At 40.0% G+C, this 22,436-nt stretch overlaps 1 protein-coding gene across 2 annotated transcripts in view; it reads right to left on the bottom strand.

The window, feature by feature from the left end:
- Positions 1 to 22,436, bottom strand: part of myo1ea (myosin IEa) — a 51,904-nt gene that overhangs the window by 7,273 nt on the left and 22,195 nt on the right. For both annotated transcript variants that reach the window (XM_031324158.2, XM_031324157.1), the window contains exons 5-22: positions 21,730 to 21,817; positions 18,611 to 18,700; positions 17,499 to 17,630; positions 17,046 to 17,180; positions 16,622 to 16,754; positions 13,186 to 13,382; positions 12,991 to 13,071; positions 12,509 to 12,595; positions 12,337 to 12,420; positions 10,257 to 10,424; positions 9,126 to 9,211; positions 6,897 to 6,978; positions 6,449 to 6,555; positions 5,291 to 5,389; positions 4,724 to 4,868; positions 1,830 to 1,944; positions 1,572 to 1,741; positions 1,339 to 1,484 (exon numbers count right to left, since the gene is read on the bottom strand). In XM_031324158.2, coding sequence (XP_031180018.1) covers positions 1,339 to 1,484; positions 1,572 to 1,741; positions 1,830 to 1,944; positions 4,724 to 4,868; positions 5,291 to 5,389; positions 6,449 to 6,555; positions 6,897 to 6,978; positions 9,126 to 9,211; positions 10,257 to 10,424; positions 12,337 to 12,420; positions 12,509 to 12,595; positions 12,991 to 13,071; positions 13,186 to 13,382; positions 16,622 to 16,754; positions 17,046 to 17,180; positions 17,499 to 17,630; positions 18,611 to 18,700; positions 21,730 to 21,817 — 2,145 coding nt within the window. The remainder of the gene's footprint in view (positions 1 to 1,338; positions 1,485 to 1,571; positions 1,742 to 1,829; positions 1,945 to 4,723; positions 4,869 to 5,290; positions 5,390 to 6,448; positions 6,556 to 6,896; positions 6,979 to 9,125; positions 9,212 to 10,256; positions 10,425 to 12,336; positions 12,421 to 12,508; positions 12,596 to 12,990; positions 13,072 to 13,185; positions 13,383 to 16,621; positions 16,755 to 17,045; positions 17,181 to 17,498; positions 17,631 to 18,610; positions 18,701 to 21,729; positions 21,818 to 22,436) is intronic.

Raw genomic sequence — 22,436 nt, 5'->3', positions numbered from 1 at the left:
AACAACAAAGGTCCCACAGGTCTCTCAGTTATTTTTATTATTATTTTTCTTTTCTTTGTAGTAAACTAGTTGACATTCTTCCATGAGAATGTTTTTGATTGCATATGATTTCAGCAACATTTCTGAGATGTGGACCATTGGTCAGGTCTGCACACACAAAGGGACAGACACATAGACATACAGTATATACAGGAGGCAGGTTTAATATACTCCACATGTTTTCAATGTCCCTTGTTTGACATTTACAGGAACATGGGAACTTGTGTGATTGGAAATCCAGACTGTGGCTTTGAACTAGATTCATGACTTTCTGCAGGGTACAGATTATATGGTGGGCCCTGCATGTTCAGCAGCCATTGTCTTGTTTTGGAAACAACTAATTACCTACTGGTATCTTCCTGTACTTTTCACAACAGTACATTTCAGAAGAATCTTGTGCCCTGTGTACGTAGTGAAAACACAGGCCTTTTAAAATAAGGGCATAGGCAAGTTCAGGTAAAGTATCAATAAAACAATTACACAAGAGTATGTTGCCAGGTAGTCTCACATAGCCAGACCTATCTCCACAGCGCTGTGTCAGTGCTAGAGTATGGTCTGGCTAATCATTCTGGGATAAAGGAGAAAAACGCTCTGGCTTGTTTGTATTTGTTTAAACCAATCACAACGATTCTGGGCGGCTCTTAGCCCCGGATGCAGCAAGTGGAAGGGAAGGAACATCCGGAACGTCAGGCTTTATCCGAGCACTGTAAATCAAGTAAGCCATACTAATTGCCAGGTAATGCAAGTCTTGGTACGCAGGCACTGGTTTTTGTTGGTTTTATTTAATTTATTTCTATACATATGTTATATAGTTTTCCCTACTATATGCTCTTTCATTCAGGACCCTCGTGTCAACGTTTTAACCCTGATGCTCCTGTATAAGCTTGACAAAGACATGTCCCTGAGCTGAAACCCCCCATTAAATAAGCCTAAATGCAAATGCAGCAGGATCTAAATTGGCAGTGTAGCAGCAGGATGCAGTGCTTAAAGTTGACATATGTAGATAGAATGAGCACCAAATCTGTTTATATGGACAGGTTTTCATGTTGTGCTCATAAATGCATGAACAGTATGGGGGAACATCATTGCTGCTTGAACTACAGTGACCCTCCATTAAAACCACCTAAAGGAATAAAATACTTGAACAGAATTATGTCTAGAAAGAAGCAACTGAAAGTAACAATGAAAAGCTGTAGGAACATGTATTCCAACTGTAGCCAGGGAGTTGATATCTGATACAGATGTTATATTACTTAAAATATTACAATCCAGTTTGTCCCAGATTTGAGGGAAATGTACCTGAGAGACACTGCCAAGATCTTCTCCACATCAATCCGTCTCTTCATCACCTCTGTCACCTGCCCTTTCTCTGGTCCCTGTTTCACTTTTTCTCTTCCAATCAGGTACACAGACTTTGGGGTCAGGATCAAGTCCCTCTTAATTCCCTAAAAACAGCAAAAACAGAAGAACTCCATGAATGTTTTGTGAGTTGTTTAGAAACAGAAACAGGCTACAGACTGAAAGAGACCAACCTTGAAGCGGCGGTCATATTTTGTGACTTTGTCTGCAAAGTCGATCTTTTCTCTTTTGCCCAGGAACTGCCGGAGCTCAGGCCTGTCATCCATACCCAGGTAGTCACCGACAAAGTTTCTGTTGAGGCTGTGTCGCCGCCTCTCCTTCCGGTTCAACAGCAGGTCAGAAGCTAAATAACCCCAGAGAAAGAGAGTGAGAGATGGAGACAGAGGAACATGGACAGACAAATAGAGCTGTAAGATCTTACTCTTACTCACCTTCTTCCCTCATCTGGACATACTTCTTGCGGGCCAGGTATTTCCTCCAGGCTTTTTGGATGGTCCTGGCGTAGCTGTCAAACTTGCGCTCCCTCGTCTCTTCCAGCAGAAAGAGCTGTGAGAGAGTCAACAAAGAGAATCAGCACGACATACAGTTAAGACACATACCTGCACAAACCCAAACACAGACACCCATAAACACACTGAATAGAAGGAATGATTGCACAGATATACTGAACATGTCAAATCTCTCCTGTCTTTGATAACATTTTTTTTTTTTATTGTATGGCTTTTCAGTGTGAGAAGGAAGGTTTTAGTTCTAACTACAGTATAGGCAGTGTCATTATCTGACAGAGCAGCAGTTTGGTTGGATTGTTGGCAGGGATCAATCACTGCTCTGCTGAGCTGAAGAGCAACAATGAACAAACTAAAACTGGTGTGTAAAAAATAGCTTACTTTAACACCAAACAATGTCACCCAGACCTTTTTGGAAAGCTACAACATTGATTCTGTGTTTTATATATATATATATATCTTCTAATGTGTTAGGAAGGGATTCTACTGGCCAGTCTGAACAGGAGGAATCATTACGAGTATATTTTAAGACTGACTTGAACAAATGTGAACCTATCCTTTAATACAGGATAACTTATTGATACTTTGTATTAGGTTTACTGGAATACTGCAAAATGTTTGATTTGTTTCCGATTTCAAATTTGTTCAACATTCAGCGTTCAACATTGTTCTATATTGTTCAGTATGATACGTACAATGCTTACCAGTATACACATTAACCATATTATTTTATTCTTAAGTAAGTTCACCACTTCCTGCACAAGGAGCTGACTCTGTGCCAACAGACCACCGGTCTTCCTGCCAGTCTATGTCATTTCCTGATGGGCCTCTAGACACGCAATCACACTCTCTGCCCTCTCGCCCTCCCAGACTAAACATCCTGCAGCCCACTGCTGTAACAGGCCTGGCATCGACACGGCCGCCACAGGCTGCAGTGTGACGGGACAGGAACAAACCACAAACAACAAAATGCACTGAGTCATTGATTGAGAAAGTAGCACCACGTAATCACTGAGGCTTCAATGTTTTTAACCAGAAGAGTAATTAAACTTCCCAGGTGACAAATCCAAGAACAGACATCTGGTGGGGTTTTTGTTTATATTTCTCTGTGATGAACTCAAGATGATCATTATTAGTACTGCAACTAACAATTATTCTCATTATAAATGAATCATAGTAATAATGCCATTCATTTATTATTCAGTTAGACAGCAACATTTTACTTTTGGCCCCCTATCCTTCTGTGGGCACTCATACGTGGATGCTGCTGTATAAACAGATAATGAATGACAATATAGTAAAACACAGGTGTAATAGTATAAAATATGTCTACATAGGAGAAGTTTTAATTGCTTACAAATACTGTTTATTTATAAACATTAAAAATGTCCTTATAGCCGCTTACAACTAAATTATAGTGTGTTATGATGAACCATTATTATTAATTGTTTGTATACTGCTTATAAATCATAAATTACGTTGACGTCTTCAAACAACTTGTTTGGTTAAAGAGTCCAAAACTCGAAAAGATTTAGGACATAAAACTGAAAAAAGCAGCAAATCTTCACACTTTGAGAAGCAACATTTATTTATTTATTTATTTTTTTCTATTCTTTTTTTTTGAACAATCTGTTTATTGGATTTTGCATAGTTATAAAACAAACAGGCAAACATTTAACAATATTCTTTGAAAAAATAACCTAAACAATTAATTGCAGAATTGTTGCTGATTTATTTCTGATAATCCACTAATTGAAAAATCCTTTCAGCCCTTACAATTATCATAACTGACAAACAGAAACCATTAAATAAGTTACCTTGGAGTTGTAAATGACAAAATAGATCATAATAATTCACTAAATGAATTGACAACGCAGCACATGTAAGACCTTTGACAGACAGTAAGCCACCGCTCATCCATCAACCCCTGAAGGAGTAACTCTTCTCAAACATCTGGCGTGACGTCAAACAAACTTTTCTTATTACATCCAAAAGAAAAAAAAAAAACGCTTCAGTCATACAACTAATTAACTGGTGTCAGTGTCTTATCAGACAGAGAGGCTTGTTTGGAGAAGCCTGGCAGCTCATTTCAGCGGTCCGCCCTGTGTGATATTTGCGTTTCACAAGCGAACCTCAATGACTTGGACTCTAAGTCTGGCAGTGTGGGGGATGGGGGACTCTTGGCATGCACGGCTGCAGTGAATAAGTAAAGGCATTCAGGATCAGCTGTAAGCCCTGAATTAAAACTAAGATGTCTGTGTATTAGCTCCTAAACATCTTTTTGTGTGTGTGCATGTACATGCTCCTTCGTGCACGATGTGTACAAATGTTAATAAGTGAGAGCATGGGCTTTGCACAAGTGCTGCTTTCATAGGAATCATGAAAAAAAGTAGTTATGGTGGAAAAAGACAAGCCTTTACGATGTCCCCCCCAAACTCTGCAACCACAGCCTGTGCTTGTGTTTTAGTTCCAGAGCGTTGTTGACTCAGTGCTGACGTGGTACAAGGGTCAGGTTCAATCTCCTCCCCTACATCAAGGATTCAAACATGATTTGGGACACTAGTGCCCTTTTATGGTATTTAGTGTAAAATGGTGTGTTAAAATGTTTCCCCTGCTGACAAAAAGGCTTTTTTTAATGCCAGCAGACACTCTGACAAGTAAGTTCTATGTCTGTACAACGATAACATATGAACAAGTTTTTGCTTTGTAGTGCATTTTCCTGGATTGCATTCTTATAGAGACGTGGTATCATAAAGGGCAAAGACTAAGCAGAAGAACAGGCTGTGACCGTCTGAAGGCAAGGCGGATGTCAAACATACCGACTCAGGGGCTTTAACGAAGATCTTGGTGCGACCAAGCTGGAACTGATCCTGGTCCATGTTGACAGACCGTAAGAGATGAAGGACGCCTTGTTTCTCATCTCCTCGCCACGTTGGCCAGGACTCTTTGGTCAGGATGGCATACCTGAGGACCAGGAAGTTTATTAAAGATAAAAGCATTTTACATTTGTGGTTGTGTAGGTTTGGATGGAGGGTCATTTACATAATATGACACCAGTTCCAAGCTGTAAATGTTGATGTTGTACCAATCCAACAATTTCTCTCCTATGATTTCAATACCTAAACTCAATCAGATAGCAGTGCCCTCTTTTTTCCAAAATTAAAAACCTGTTTACCTCACTTTGTGGAAGGTAACAAGAGGCCAGAGATGGCACTAAAACCATGAATGAATGAATGTAAATGGAAGTAGAAACAGGTAATGATTGATGCCCATTCTGCTTAATAAGGTCAGTATTATAGATACCTAACAGGCACACACCTTTTAAAAACAAAACAAATCACAGTCAAAAATTAGTATGACATCACTGTGAGTCTGAGGCGGGTTACCTGTTGAGGAACTTCCTGAAGACTCTGCGGTAGGCATAGCCAGCACGCCTCACCCTGATGTTTTCCTTCAGACCCAGGTACTCCACTTGGTGCTTTACACTTAAGACAGAAAAAAAGGATTAACATTAGTATACAACTTACAAACTTCTTTCTGTTCTTTAATTAATTAGTTGTCAAAATGGTTGCAGATTAATTTCATGTCAATCGACTGATCGTTTCAGCTTTAAATTGAAGTAAAACACAATATAAACTCATACATGCTGACCACTGAGCCATCTGAATGTGGTATTGTATTGATGGAAGTTTACCCTTGCTGGGTTTTCCCCTTCCCTTCCTTCCAGCCTTTTGACATGGTGATATTTTTGTGTTGTATGTAATTATGAAAGATGAGTATAAAGTAGTTAATAGCAGAAGACATAAAAAAGTCCAGAACAAAAAGACAAAAACATCCTAATGTTATTTACTTTGATTTGTAACCACAAATAGCTTGCACTTTACTAGTGGTTTGAGTTATCAGCTATCAACAGCTATCAACTTTAACCCAAACATCTTTTAACAGGTCTACGGCGCATGAAGCTCCTACTCCACTCACGGAAGCGATAATCACAGGTCATTGTATGCAAAACAGCTGCATTTTGTGAATTTTTCCCTCAAACAAAGACCTTAAGCACTACATAGTACACTCAGACTTCCTGTGAAAACAGCAGATCCGGTGTTAATTAATGAGCCACCCTGCGCCGGGCTCACAACAGGAAGGTCATAGGCTCTGAACAATACAACAGCACTCTGCATCTGAACATGTAGTGCCCAAAGCCTGTGAGCAGGGAAAAAAAAGCGGGGAAACTGAAACAAAGGGATAAGGGGGGGAGACACGTCTCACATGACTTGGTCTTCAGAAGGACAGAAAACATCTAAAAAATAAAACAGCTAGGGGCAAAACGGATCAGAACAATGATCCAGTGTTTACCTTTTGTGTGAGAATAGACTCGGGCCTGCACTTATCAAACTGCCGAAAGTAAGATTTAGTACTTAAATGAAAGAGAGATTGTACAAAACATCATTGTCACCTGATGAATGTGTCTATTATCGGCAATCAATTTTATGGGCTCTGGATGGTTGGAGCCATGCGAGACTGTGAGGGTGACAGGCGTCACTTACCGGCTCTCTTCCCAGTCTCTGGGCTTCTTGGTTTCATTAGGTTTGATGCAGCGGATGTAGTGTGGAGTACATTTCATCAGTGTGCTCACCAAATCGTTGGCTTGTTTCTGAAGGATGGAGTAAGAGAGTTGATGATGAGACTGATGATCATAATGATGTCAAACCCAAAATGCTGTGACTGAACTCTGACTGACTGCTGAAAGACACTCCACTGAGAACAGCAAACACACACATTATCATGCCCTTTCCCACAGTGACCCTGATAAAGAAGAGGGACAGGTACATACTGTACACACACATACACACACACACACACACACACACACACACACACACACACACACATACACACACACACACACACACACACACACACACACACACACACACACACAGTACACGCACACAGTACACACACACACACACACACTTTGCTGAACACACACACCTTTATTTTGCTGCCTGCAGTTGTGGGTCGTCCCTTCTTTTCAGCATTGAGGTTTTCTTGAAACAGTGCTCTGATGAATGCGCTGATAGAGGACAAAAGTGAGGGGTTAGGACTGACACAGAAAGGCTGGTATCATCCTGGCTTGAATCAACAAAAACTAAGTGTTAACAATGTTGAGTTTCCCTGGCAGCCAAAAACAAAAAAAATGCAGTTAATGATTTAAGAACCAAGGACCTTTGACTAAGGTCACTGGCTTAAATTCCTGAACTACTTGGGAAGGTCTGAGTTGGGGGCGGGTGGGAAAACAAGAGGTGTGTGTGTGTGTGTGTGTGTGTGTGTGTGTGTGTGTGTGTGTGTGTGTGTGTACACTGTGCTGTATTTGTACAAACACCTCTCTGTGGAGCAGATCTCACCAGGGCCACTGCTTTATAGAGGAATGTATGCTATTATTTGATGCTTGGTGAAATACAAATAAAAGGATTACGTCTAATAAAAATTTGGCCTTTTGCACTATAAAAGAAAAAAAAGAAGATAGTTAACTTTCTCCCAAAAGGCTGAAACTATAGAGAATAACAGCATATGTGGGTTTGGTCAACAGGTGCTGATCTACACTCCTTCCAGCAAGATTGGGGCCAGTTCATTTAAATTTTAAGGAATACAATTTTGGTCTAAATCTTTATAGATGTTTTTTTTTTTTTTATAACATCATGACTACACTATGATGTGTTGCTGCTGGTCAGAATGTAGCAGATATGTGTAAAGTTTCCATATCCTCAGGTTTCTCTCAACTGAAGACACTCAATTTCAATAATATCTTAAAGGAAAGTAGCTCAGGTTTGTGCTTTAAGGGGTAAGCGGTAAAAGAGAGGAAAGTGGTTTAATTGTGTGCCATCTGCAGCTATGGAATGAGCCACATTGTTGCCATTCATGAAATATATTTAGTATCAATTCTGACTTTTTAGTTCGTACTTGAGTCTCACATGCTTGTGTATCAGCAAGTTCCTATATTACGGAAAAGTGCTACACCCACTTTTTAAGACGGAGTAGAAGCTCTCCCTTGAGATTGACTGATGCCAACGTATGCTTACTCCGATCCGTAACTGGAAATTAACGATGATGTTGTGTAGTTTTTCTTAGCAGTAATGCTGTAAAATCAACACTTTCGAATGACTTATTTACAAGCTACACATTCAATCTGCTTGCCTAGATTATCTGATGAATTTGATTAAAGTTATGATCTTCAAGACTGCTCCTCTTGTGAAGAACTGTGTCGGCTGTTTTTTTTGTTGCTGTGAAAGTCATAAAAATGTGGTGACTGTCAGGCCTGGTCTGAAGTTGACAGGTACTGCTGCTTAGCATTCAACTTATTTCAGTTGGCTTATGTTGCCACCTTTGGTGTTTATCAATTAATTATTTTCTCAGTGCTTTTTTTTAATCCCATCCCCTTTTTGGCGTTCTCCTACATTGGTATTTGTGTGTTTTAAACTTCTGGCTCAAAGCTATGGACACAGAAGAAAGGATCAGCAGGTTGTGTGTACAAAAACATCAGAGGTCTGTTAATACTGTACAGCTGACAATACTGGTCACTCCTTTCTTTTCGGCTCAGACCTGCTGCTCAAAGGAATGAGGTCTGCTTCCTTCCTTCTCAGGCTTCCTTTATGTGTGACTTTGCCAAACTCTTTTTATCTCTGTGTATGTATATATATATATATATATATATATATATATTTGTGTATATGCCTGTACTCTATGTGATGTAATGTGCATGTATATATTTTGCAGCACGTGTCTGATGGCATTTTGATATAACCTCCTTTCATGCCTTACAAAACGTGCACACAAAGGGGTCGAGCAGCGGTTGAGGCCTGCAGGGGTTACACAGACAATACAGGCAGTTTGCACAGATGGCCACTTTGACACAAAGAAAGCCCAAGAAACCAAAACACAACGGGACCAGACTCTATAATGCAGCCCCACAGGGAGACTGCATTTGTAAGGCTAGACTGGGTAGACCCCAAAAGCCTCATATCTGGGAGCAGCAGCTAGACGTGATTCAGGGCAGAGGGCATGACATAACCCGGCCCTGCACACTTGTGTGGAACATCTGAAACTCTGATTCAGATGTACTCAATTATAACCATATGCATCACAATAGAAGACTCCCTTTAAGTGAGCACCATAGAAATCCTCACCACATGCCAGTGCAATGTGCAAATAGGAGTTACTTACATTTCACTGCTCTGCATCAGCTCAATGAGGTCAGTAAAAAGGACGTCTCGGTTCCTCTCACAGAAACCATCTGCATCGTAGGACACCTGGAGGAGAGACAAACGGAGGGATTTCTAAAAAGTCATAATTATGAAAGAGGTCGAGTGTTTGACACCTCCAACAAAATGAAAGATGATACCTGTGTGAAAAATAAAAAATTGGGACTGATATTCTGGCTTAAATCAATGGCTTGAATTTTATGGGAAAGAAAATGAAGGGTTGCAGATCCAACCTTTACACCTCCCTAGGATTAGCTTCCTTATAAAACCAGCAGCGGTTTAAAAGTGTATAAATTAAACTGTGTTATTTCTGCTATACTGTAGCCTGAGACTGGAGGAATGTTTTGAGCCCGGTCATGGGAGCCCCTCAAGTCTTTATGGCACGGCTCATTAAGCCTGCGGCATGTGTGCCAGGCTGAGGCCACCGCACATCTGGAGAATGACACGGGACAACCTCGGCCCAGACCACCAGTATGAAAAATAAATGCAGAAAAAAGACGACCTGGTGAACTGTATTGTATGAATTGAATAAGGCTGATTAAGATGTGTGACGTTGTTAGACACTGTTACATAAGGAGAGGGACTGTAACCATAAGTAGACAGAGAAGAGAGAAAGGAGGTGTTAGTTTAGACGGGAAAAACTTAAAAGGGAGAAGATGACGACAGCAACTCCAATATTAAAGTACCAGCTGCATAACTGGTATTTATGACAGATCATACAACACCATAAAAAAGCACATTTTAATAACTTTCTATTTCCAGAAGTTACTGTCAGCTCCCTGCTGATGACTGTATGCATAAGACATAATAGTTTATACAATGGCAAAGACAATCGTATGGAGGTTGCTGTAAACCTTATACGGAAAGTTGTAATCATTCTGTTTTTCCAACCAAGGCACACAAGACAGTTTTTCTGTGTGTTCGCAAGAAAAACTGTTACACACTACTTGTGTGTATATAACTCACCAGTATGCCAGTATTTATAAGTGTTTATGTCCGAACTTTATATAAGATATGGATGACTTCCTATTCAAAGTGTTGTTTGTAAAAAAAAACAAGATGATGCAAGTTAAATGAGTGCGCTCAGACTGACCTTGCCAGCGTAGTGGTGGATGATGAAGCCCTGGTTCCAGCTGTTGAAGTGTTCGTGGGTGTTGATCTGGACTCGGAGCTTCTGCAGCATGGTCTGGTCGGCTCCCTCGCCCACAGCGTGCATGGTGGCGCACACATCATCCAGGATGCACATGATGCCAGGAGGATTCTGGGATCACAAGGAAAACATTTCTCATTTGTATCATCACCTGCTCTAAAACTCACCAAGAAGTTTCAAGCTTGGATGTTATATATTTTGAAGTTTAATTTATTTTTGAGGTTTTGATTTGTAGGTCCAATTGGAATATGTTGACTCCAAGGGTCATTTATCAAGCAAAAATACCCCAAATTAACTGGTTCCAGCTTCTCCACTTGTGATTATGCATCATTTATGATAGTAAACAGACTGGATATCTTTGGAGTTCGAACCAGACAAGACATTTGAAGACGTCACCCTGGACTTTTCCCACTATTTTCTGACATTTTATAGACCAAATAATTGATTATTCGATAATGAAAATAATTAGTAAATAGTTAGTTGCAGACCTAATATGTGCCATTAGAAGTTGCTAATTAATAGCAAATATTATTAATCTTTAGACATAATGAAAGATAGATAGATAGATAGATAGATAGATAGATAGATAGATAGATAGATACTTTATTCATCCTGAAGGAAGTTTTAGTGAAATGTCATAGTGAGGTTAATGTATTAAACTTTATCTTCATATAACATTTAATCATGCAACACATTAATTCTTTAACACCAACTAAGCATCTAAAGATGTGAAAACTACAAAAGCTATATATCGTATAAGCTGTAAATGTGGAGCAGCTTTAGCACGGCCTCCCTTTCACACACTGCCCTATTTGGTGACATTATGTCCTAAGTTGATCAGTGGCCTTCCGTTTGCACAGTGGTAACAGTGTTTCTAACTGAGAGAACACAAGCCTCTGTTAAAAAGACACATGTAAAGTTGTCACTGGATTAACTAAAGTTGGTCTGGTGAAGAGCTGAAGTGTCAGGCACTGATACAGATGCCCTGCTCCACTCAAATGGAGGCTTGTTTTAAAGCCCTTGTTGTAGATTTCATGGATTAGACCTCTCAGTGGGACAGATAAATCAAATTAAGAGGCATGTCGGCACGTTTCAGGATATTAAACTGCAAGTCACGGCAACAGAGCAGAAACTTGGCGGGGACTTGCAACTCTGTTTACATTATGAGGCCAATAAAACTAACACATGTTTATTATTAAAAATCACATCCAAGTTTGCCGTGATACATTTAATTTAGGGAATAATAGTACTGTGTTTTTACATGAACAAGCTTTCAATAAAACTTTGTTTATTAACTCCACCAAGAAGCTTGTATTTTTAGCCCTGTTTGCTATTTAGAGAGACTTCTGAATCTTGAATCTGTGTATTTAGATTTTTTTTTGTGAATAATTGCACACGTGTTTTGTGTATGTTGTTTATGACAATAATATTAAATCAAAAACAGCTATACTATAAAATAATCTAGCATGTGTATCCCATGATTAGGAGCTGCAACTAACAGATATTTTATTTATTGATTACTCTGCCGATTACTTTCTTGATTAACCAATAAATCTCTATAAATGTCAGAAAATAGTTTTTAAATGCCCATCTCAATTTCCTAAAAGCCCAAGGTGGCATCATCAAATCCCTCATTTTGTCGAACCAACAGTCCAAAACCTGAAGGTACTCAGTTTACGATCACATCAGACACAGAAAACATGCAAATCCTCATATTTGAGAAGCTGGAACATATGGAATATTTCTAATTCACATATGGAATATTTTTAATTCATCATCAAATAGTGGCTGATAAATTTTCTGACGCTCAAATAATTCATTAATCCATTTTTCAGCTCTATCCATAATTGTCTACAACTACTTTTACTGTGTTTTTTTAGGAAATTAAAGATCCAAATGCAGATTTTCTATTATCAAATAAAACATTTTGAGGATTGTGTACCTTTGGTTGGAGTTGACCACTCCCGCTAAGAGTGCCACATACTAGTTTGTTTACTTAATTATTTCTGTACGATTTATTTACTTTGCTCTCGATGAGATCACAGACGATCTTGTTGTTGAAGTAATCTATCTGGTTCCACTTGATGCCCTCCTGCACATACTCCTCCTACAAAGAGAGACATGAGCCGAGTTCAGAGTCACAATATAAAACATCTAATGAGGGAGGAAATAAAAAACAGAATGTGGAGGTTTACCTGCTCTGCCTTCAGAGTCAGCTCAATAAATATCTGCTGCAGTTTCTCATTCACAAAGTTGATGCAGAACTGTTCAAATCCATTTTTCTGGTGAAGAGACATAACAGTTAATAAATCCATACGGACTAAAAAAAGTATGAGCTGAGTATGAGTACAGATATCTTCTGAGTTCCTGTACTTGATATTAGTAATCTAAGAGCTTTTGCAAACCAACATAATACAAAAACACATCCATTTAGTGGGTCCGATCCTATCAAAAAGTCCAGGACTTCTCATTAAGCAAACAAAACAAACAAGTAATCAGATTAGAAAAGCATGTTGAGGTCTGCTGTATTAATCAGGAGACAGAACTTAATCCACATTCTTGATAAATTAGTCTTATCCTTTGTATTTAATCTGTTTAAATGCTCAAAGTTAATATCTGTTAACTAATGTATGTGCGTGCTGATGTGTCAGCCTGTGAAAAGGGCAAAAACACTTACTTGGAAAATTTCAAATCCATAAATGTCCAACACTCCGATATTAAACTCCTGATGATCTTTCACCACGGCTTTGTTGATGGACTGAAATCAAAGGATTGCGTTACCAAAATAAAGCTTTATTATAGGTTATCACAGCTTTGTTACTTATGACAATTGAATACTGAACTCTAAAACTGTACAAACATGCAATCATACCTCGACCAGGAAGTCAAACACTCGTGAATGCAGGGCTTTGGAGAGGGCATCACGTGTGTAACATGCCTGCTCCACGTTCAGCGTCACGTCAATGGACTCCACTGCATTTCCCCACTTGCTGTCCATCTTACGGCTCGTCAGTTTCTCCTTCAGACGGTTCTGGTCAATTCCAAGCAGAAACGCAGGAAAGGCTAGAACTGTTAAAAGACAGAAGCGAAAGGAGAGGAGAAGACAGAGTTATATATATTATTTATAGCATTTTAATGTATATATTTATTTAAATGTATATATGCTGTTGCTGTTAAGTTATGATACACTGAGAAATAAAGCAGCATGTTAAAGGTTCCTGCTCTAAAACAGCAAAGAGACATTTCTCTGAAAAAACTGTATGCAAATCAACACAAAGTAATGCATTCGTTGGAAAGGCAGCCTCATGTAACCTTTGCATAACAGAGAAAACTACTGCAAATCCAGTGCTCCCCCTTACGTCCTTATTAATCCTTATTAACCTTATTAATCAGTGATAAAAGTCTCACGAATCAGAAAAGCCTCCACTGATAATCACAATGCATGCAATTGTGGTGTAAAGCCACAAAATTGGGGCGATTCTGTGGCTAAACCGCTGACACAAGACATCTTCTGGAGAAAATTGAGAGCAGAAGAGCTTTGAATTATAGCTGAATGCAAAATAGAAAAACAGTATTGGGCTAACCAATGAAAAAAAGATTGTTGAGAACACACCACAGATCATTTGTCCCGACCTGGCGTTGATATTCTCCCCTGAGAGCCCCTCCCTGCCTTATTACAGTGACTCACTTCCCCGAAAAGGAAATGGCTCTCAGGCCTGCAGACTCACTGCGTCTGGGAATGCATCAGTAGCTCCCCTTATGGGACGTAAGGGTGTGACTGACCATACGCCTGCTTAAATCAGGAGGAAAAGTCATTCTTTGTGTATTTCGGCAGGAAAAGTATGGATTGTATACAAAGGCTGTGTGCAGTATGTGAATTTTAGTAACAATGCTCATATAAGCACACGTTTGTATGCAGGAAGTCAGTCAATGTGGCAGTGAATAATGAAGGGAATAGAAGGGAGTGTGTCACATCCCATCAAATGTGACACATACAATGATCCTATGAATAGTTCCCCATTCACGGAAATTATTTGCATTTTTGCCAAAAGCTAGATGAGAAGATTAATATCACTGTCATATTTGTACACTACATATAAATATGTAGCCAGCAGCTTAGCATAGCACAAAGACTTGAAACAGGGGGAGACAGCTAGCCTGGCTCTGTCCAAAGGTAGTCTATATCCTTGACGTTCCATTTCCGGGATTGCTCCGTTGTCCCCGGAAAATTTGCCGGATTTCACTCATTTAGGCCGGATATCTGTTGCCTTGGGCTTCCTTTGTGATACTCCGGTCGATATATGAGGACTATGGTTAACCTTTTCTCAGATCTCTGCAAGGTAAATCCAGACAGCTAGCTAGACTATGTGTCCAATCTGAGTTTTCTGTTGCATGACTAAAACAACTTTTAAACGTACACGTTCCACCAAAACAAGTTCCTTGCAAGCCTATTTTGCAGCGGCACCGCAGTTTTTGTCCGGTGCTTAGCACTTTCCTCCCATCCCCGAATGCTATAGGGAGTAGCCAGACTCTCCTCCAGCGCGCCTTGGAGGAGGGTCTGGCAAAGCGAGACTAGTCCAAAAGGTAACAAATTCCACCAACCAGCACCTCTAAAGCTCACTAATTAACACGTTATATCTCATTTGTTTAATCCGTACAAAATCCAGTGTAAAAAACGCCATGTTGTAGTTTTATCCGGGGTTATGTGCAGTGACCTCTTTGTGCTAAGCTAAAAGGTAAGCACGCAACCAAAGGTATGTGTTGAAAGGTGCATGTTGAATGATGCAGCCATAAAAAATGACATCTTGGATTTAAATATTTTACTCAATATACAGCTTTGAGGAGGCAATGTTACAAGCAAATTCAACATGTGCAGTATATGCAATGTTGTGAGGTAAGGGTTCACGTGAAGTCTAAAAACATTTTTGCTGACGACACATATAACCAAAGCCAAAAATAAATCTCCTATTGGAAAGCATAAGATCCTAAAATAGTCATTTTTACAAAACTGCACGTCACTGTCGGGATCAAGTTACTTTGAAATAAATAATGTCCCAACCAGCCAAAATGATGTCCAAATAATTTGTACAAGTAGTCTCAACATTTCTTTCAACAACAGATGACGCACTGACTCTTGTTGCTGAGTGCAAACTTGATGTGAACTTGGCTGGTGAAGTTTCATATGTGCAACGGACTGCAGTCAAAGCCCACAGTAAGTGAGACTGGAGGAAACAGGAAAGGCAGAGATTATGAAGTGCCGCTGTTACGTCTGCACAGAACAGACCAAGGCTTTGTACACTGGCAACTGCACCCTCATCTGCATCATAGACACAGCATGAGGAGGAAGGGGGAAGAAAAAGAAAAAAGCAAAGAAGAATAAAACAAGGCAGGGGAAGGCAAAAGCGAAGGGGACAGAAGGAAAAGTATTCTTCCAAGTCATTTTTAGTCTCTGGCGAAATATGTCGAGACCTTCAATAATAGCGTTTTATTTTCTGGTAATCTAGAATGGCCTGGATTACTCCAGACAGTTGGCTGCAGCCCTGCATTAACACAGTAAAACTTTAGGGAGTGAAAGTGGTGAGAGAGAAATATCGTCCAAAAGCAACCAGAGAATGGCAGCTCAGGACACTGAGGAGAAGAGAGACATTTAGAAAGGCAAACATGTTATAAGAAGAAAAAGATTCACCACAACTCAGTCTCAACCTGAGCATCAGCACCATTTTCTTTAGCCACCTCAGTAATCAGAGAACTGTATCTGTGTCTTTTTAGCCACACTAGCAATGTGATTCTATGGATGGCAATGTTGCTCATCCACCTCTTTGGTCCAGACTGAAATAATGCAGCAACTATTATATAGATTGCAATGAGTATTTGTACATTCTTGCTCCCCAGAGGATGAATCCTACTGACTTTGGTGGCCCCCTGACCTAGCGTCAAAGGCAGGTCAAAGTTAGAACCACTAACCATCAGCATGTTAGCATTGTCATTATGAGAATGTTAGCATGCTAGCATTAGCTTTTATCTAAAAGCACAGCTGTGCCCAAGTACAGCTTCCGAGCCAACGTTCATCATGATAGCTGTACACTATTAGTCTTGTTTAGCTATAACTTGATACTTGATTTATGTTAATGCCTTATATTCCTTGAAAATTGCTACCTGCCTACAACTTAAAAAGTTTTTCCCAGAATCTGATCAGGTTGAACAACAACATCACTGTTTTGAAGGGGAGTGAAACATTGTTGGGTGTTGAACATTGAATAATAGTAAACTCATTTTCCCAGTTAACTGATAGCGAGTGTGTTACTTACACTCTTCACTCTCCACAGCAGCGTAGTTGCCTGCTTCTTTGAAAGTGATATTTCCCAGGTGCAGGACTCCGGCCACAATCTGAAGCACCATGGACCTGTCCTCCGCTGATATGCCAATCACATCCATAGCATGCTGGGAAAAGCAAAAAGAAAAGAGCATGCTAAATGAGGGCCACAGTGTGGGTTTACTCACTCCTGTGGTACATAGCTCAAGTCCTCTAATTACTCCTGTTGCGGTCTCAAAAACAGGAGGAGATCGTTGGGAAAGAAAACAAAAGAGGACTGGTAGGGAGAGAGAGAGAGGAATGTAAAGTGAAGGCTGTGAGCCACATTAATGCTGGTATGAGATTCATACACACAAAACACCACTAAGGGTGTGAAGTTATTGCCAGGTATTGACCGAACAGAAGGAATCTGACCGTACCGTCGTTTCCTGGAAGTCACTCTTGTCGTTGATGTCGTCCACTTTGTAGGAACCAGACTGATTGAGGTAAGTGTAGTAATCCAAGCTTGTGATTCCCAGGCTGCTCTTCTGCTCTCCACTGGCTCCTTCTATCAACTGCAAAGCACAAATTAATAGTGTATTGTGGATGTAAGTCATGTATTTGCACAAAACCTGTGTGGAGTGTCATTTTTATACATTTTCAGGCTCATATTTATACGCTATGCTCCACTTTACATGTGAAGAAAACTGCACTATGGTAAGACTGAACTCCCTCTTCCAAGGACCTCAAGCTATCCACAATGAAAACAGATTGACCTTCTTCCTGCAGCCTAATGGCACGTCTAACCCAACGTGTCCTGAAATTCCCTCACAGACCCTCTTCACGAGCCAAATTTGTTGCGTTCACTCTCCGGCTCAATAAATAAGCCTCACTTGGTAGAAGATATGGAAACTCCTCTCTCCAGGATTCCTCATGACGACACGTGACTTCTCTAGTAGGAAGTTGGAGATTTTCCCTCCGTCTGGTTCACCACCGGAGCTGAACTGGATCTCAAAATATTTCCCCTGATGGATCAAAGCATGTTTTTTTTTTTTCAGTTACTGCAATGAAGTATAAAGCCAGAGCTATAATCACATTTTATTTTAAGTGTAAAATCACCATTAAACATGGCCTCAAAGCACAATCAAAAGAACACATAAATAACACAAAGGAATAAAACAATTTTACACATATACATAAGATCTGGCACCTGGTTGTTTTACGGTTGCTAGGGGTGGGTGTGTGTGTGTGTGTGTGTGTGTGTGTGTGTGTGTGTGTGTGTGTGTGTGTGTGTGTGTGTGTGTGTGTGTGTGTGTGTGTGTGTGTGTGTGTTTTATAAAAATTGGATCCTGCTTTTTGTCTTGCTCTCTTCTCCAGACAAGCCTATACTGTAATATCTGTTCCAGGCCCAAAAGTGAACAGAGACACTACTTATTCAAAGACAGTACCTCAAAGTAATGATCTCAGGCCATTAGTGCCAAACCAAACTCATTTCCCCATAACTGGATCGAAAAATATCCCGACTACTAGCAGACAATACTGCTTTGTATGCTAACCTAAACACTTAGCCAATAAACGTTTTCTAAAATGTGTTTGCCTTTTAAGCCCTTGTTGAATGAGTTTCATGTAAGCAATGGAGGATGTGCTTCAGTATGTGTTTCTGTGCATTGTGTCCTTATAGCACAGCTCTGGTTAACCAGGACACACAAGAGGTTGGCTTCCTCATGCAGTAAAACAGAGAAACTGTTACTGCAAATCTTTGTTTTCAAAAGTCTCAGCTTGGTTTCAAAGGTGCGCCACAGAAAAGTTGACTCCTCAAATTATTCTGGGGTAAGTACTACCTACTGCATGTATTTATCTCGGAACAACTCAGTTTTTTTGCAGGATTTGCAATGTGAGTTGGCTATTCTAATTTAGTCGTCCTCACTTACACTGCAAATCAGCTTTGCCACACACACACACACACACACACACACACACACACACACTGATTCAGAAGCCTTACAAATCTGCTGGAGTTGTTGTTCCTCAAGGTCTTGGCGTTGCCGAAGGCCTCTAGCAGTGGGTTGGACTGCAGGATGATGTCTTTTACGTGCTGGGAGGAGACAGATGTAATGAGCTGTTACCTACGTCACAGACAGACCGTACAGCAGGTATACCACACACTTCACACCCTCACTGACAGGCTGGTGTGTATGTCTCTGGAACTTTCCACTCAAATGCGAGCACACACACACACACACAGACACACACACACACACACACACACACACACACACAGTCTGGAGGACATTATCTTTCCTGTGAGCCATCGGCATGTCAGAAACACATGAGTTTTAAATTGGTACAGCAGACAGCATTTCCATTACTGTACACAAAGGTTGAATGGAAGTAATTTCTTGGAAATCTTTGCATTTCTAAATTTAGTCCAGTATGAAAGGAAAAAAAATAACACTACACTTCACACTTCAATCTATTTATAGAGAACCACAAAGTTACTAGTTATTATAATATTGCCAAGGCAGCCCATGCTAATGTTCTTCCTACTGTACACTAATATCTTTTAGATTTTGACTTGATTTATTTATTCAGCTTCAAAACACACTGAGTCCAAGGAATAACAACCTAAAGTGAGAACACATGTTTTAATCATAAATGAATAGTAATAGATATGGTTGTGAAGATGACAAAGCTCAGACAGATGAACAGATATGTTACTGGCAGTAAGTTTTTATCTATTCAAAACTATTCTCACACACATGTGAACACACACTATAAATACATTGCATAAAAAAAGAATGGGCTCTACAGAGTATACTGCACAATGTGTTCAAACTAAAGAGAACTATGTGAAAGGGAGGTGATGCTGAACAAGAGCTGGAAGAGGTGGAGACATAAGTGTGTTAGTGTCCACTGTAAAGGCAATATTTGTTTAAACAAACAAGACCAATAGAGTTATTTCCATAACTAGCTTTACAATTGTACATGCAGGGAATGAAATTGGCACCCGCCCACCCGCCAAATGCGGGTAACTTTTGTGATTGGCGGGTGAAACTGTCAATCTACCTGGCCAATGAGAATTGAGTGATTCAGACTCGTAACTATCGGTAAGCAGGGTACACGGTTGCTTACGGGCCTGGTCCAATCAGGGGCCCGCATCACTGGAAGACATTGATTGACAGCCGGGGCCCCCTATCGCATTTTCATTACTCACACAATCCCAGCATCCCACGGGCAGCCACTGACCAAGCGGGAGTGAGAACGGGTCAAATTAATTTCCTAGTTTCTGTTATGAAGACGAGACGTGTATGTGACTCGAACATCTAACATTTACCAACAAAACGTACAGCGAAAGACCGTCAAAACATTTCAGACCATCCTGCCAACATGTATACATTTTAACATCAATGTACGCTGGAACGATTTTCACTATAAAGTCAGCGCTGCTGTTTCAAATTGTCGGCTCTCTGCAGCGGGCGGGGCTGCTCCGTTTCCCCCGCAACTGACACGCACACACAATCACACACAAACACACGCACAGACACACACACAATCACACACAAAAACACACAAACACACGCACGCACAGACACACACACAAACGCACACGGTGGATGCAGGAAAAAACGCAGATGAGACGTACAGGATGACCTAAATTGAGGACAGCTACGTTATTGTAAGTGCAATGATAAGTTAAAGTCTAATAAGTACTTTATTAAACCGTATGAATGTGTGTCCCAGCCCAGGATAGGAAATTAACTAACAGTGTCAAGATCAACAAGTCACTGACAATGACAGATATGTTCATATTTGATTAATCCAATAAATAATTCTGTATCTTAAATCCACCAGCCGTTTTCATATTTTACCAACATTTGCAGCATCCTGAGCCTTTTTGGTAAGGTTCCTAGGAAATCTCAGCCTAGAGTAATTAATTAATAGTAATAAGTATTATTCTCCCCAAAACAAGTTTCCTTTTTGTTTATTTTTTTATTTTTAAGAACTATACAAAAAACATTCATGTGTTATGGTGCGCATTCACCAGTGTTTTGTTGTTGTGGTGGCGTAGGCTACTCCTGATTTTGTCAGTCATCTCATCTCTTATATGCAGTGGCGTAACGAGCCAACACCGGGCCCCTATGCAGGATTATCAAGGCGGGCTACCATCAATAGGACAGGACAGGATCATAGAGACACAGCAATTCCTGTTTTTCACCTTTATGACGCAAAAAAAAAAGTGGCTGGTAAAAAGTCCCTATGGCAGGTGGATTTAAAAATCCACCTGCCACAGTGGCTGGTGGTCAAAAAAGTTAACTTCATGCCCTGTGTACATGTATACTGTAACTTGCAACTCTGAACACCCACAACAATAATAATTCTATGTAAGTATAACACATGGGATTTGGTCAGAAAACCAGCTCTACTGTTAAATTTAAAGCTTGAAGATGATTTATCATGTTGCCTTGGTAGAAGCAGCTCTGAGTGGATTAAATATAAAAGACCCACTGCCATCATGGTGCAGGCATTTCCTCATCAAACTTTAGATCTTTATCAAGCTTAGGAACTGGACATCTGCTGGTTTGGGGGGCTGCCAGATGGCTGAAAGGGGCTGGGTGAAGAGGCTGCTGATTGGCTGATTATGTGGTAAAAGCAGGAGGATGATAATACGAAGATTTGGGTCTAAGGAGAGGAATACGTGCAGGAATGAAGCAGCAACAGGTTGTTTGATTTCATACAAATCTGCAGTGACATTACGGAATTATCTCAATTTGTGAATAATTCAACAAGTAGGACGGGCAAAATACAATCAAGAAAATACAAGAAATTCTTTATGATTGATGTGGAAGGATGCCCATTCATTTGAAAATGTTACATAATATAATTCATCTCCACTCTATTGAATATATTTGTGGATGCTACTCCCAACATTTAACCTTAAGTTTCAGCTCCAGCATGTCCAACAATCTTTTATTTTGTGAGGAGTGATCTCATAATACTTCTTTGAAAAAGTAATTATTGCCAAGTTATCATTCCATCTATGCAGCTCAACATCTCAAAAAATCTCAAAAATCTCATGCATCTATTACATACCGTCCTCAAAGAAAAAAAAGCAGCTCTTCTCACCTGCACTTTGGGTCCGCCCCCTGACACTCTGGAGATGTAGCTCATGATATATTTGGCTGCCACAGTCTTCCCTGCTCCGCTTTCTCCACTGAAAAACAGATACAAAAGTAAGCATGTGCTTTCGCATACATGCAATATGAGCTTCTGATTCAACTTTAAATCAACTTAATGCAATAACTAATAACATGTGACATCTATGTTTATGCTCAGACGTCAGTGATTCATGCAGACCTGGGTGGTTCTTTGGTATTTTAACCATTCGATGAGGAGTTATGTGCTTTGAGCGAATACATGTGCATGTTCATGCTGCTATTATTTTCAGTCTCTTACACAATGTTCAAAAGCCTGAGGGAAATAATAGTTTTTTAAGCTGCAGGTGGTTTGTTTACATATGTTTTGTCTGAACGCACAGCAGCAAACAGGACTGAGCTACTGTGTATGTGGTACACATTGTCATGATTCCAGGTCCCACCAACCAAGAATGTATATGTACATATTCTTTATTAACATGGTTAAGTCACAACTATTGATTGTATTCAAAATGTTTTAAGACACTGCAAACATTTACACTTAACACAGTATGTGTTGGTGTGCATGTCTGCACTTTTGTGTCCACCTAAACAAAGATGACCTATTTAACCCATCAGTTACTGTATGCTGAACCTTCTGAATAAACAGTTGAAATCCCAACTCCTGCTTTCATGTGT

The sequence above is a fragment of the Sander lucioperca genome, chromosome 3 (assembly GCF_008315115.2).
Source record: "Sander lucioperca isolate FBNREF2018 chromosome 3, SLUC_FBN_1.2, whole genome shotgun sequence".
Lineage (NCBI taxonomy): Eukaryota > Metazoa > Chordata > Actinopteri > Perciformes > Percidae > Sander > Sander lucioperca.
Note: the sequence above shows the minus strand (reverse complement) of the source record. Positions and strands in the feature narration are given on the sequence as shown.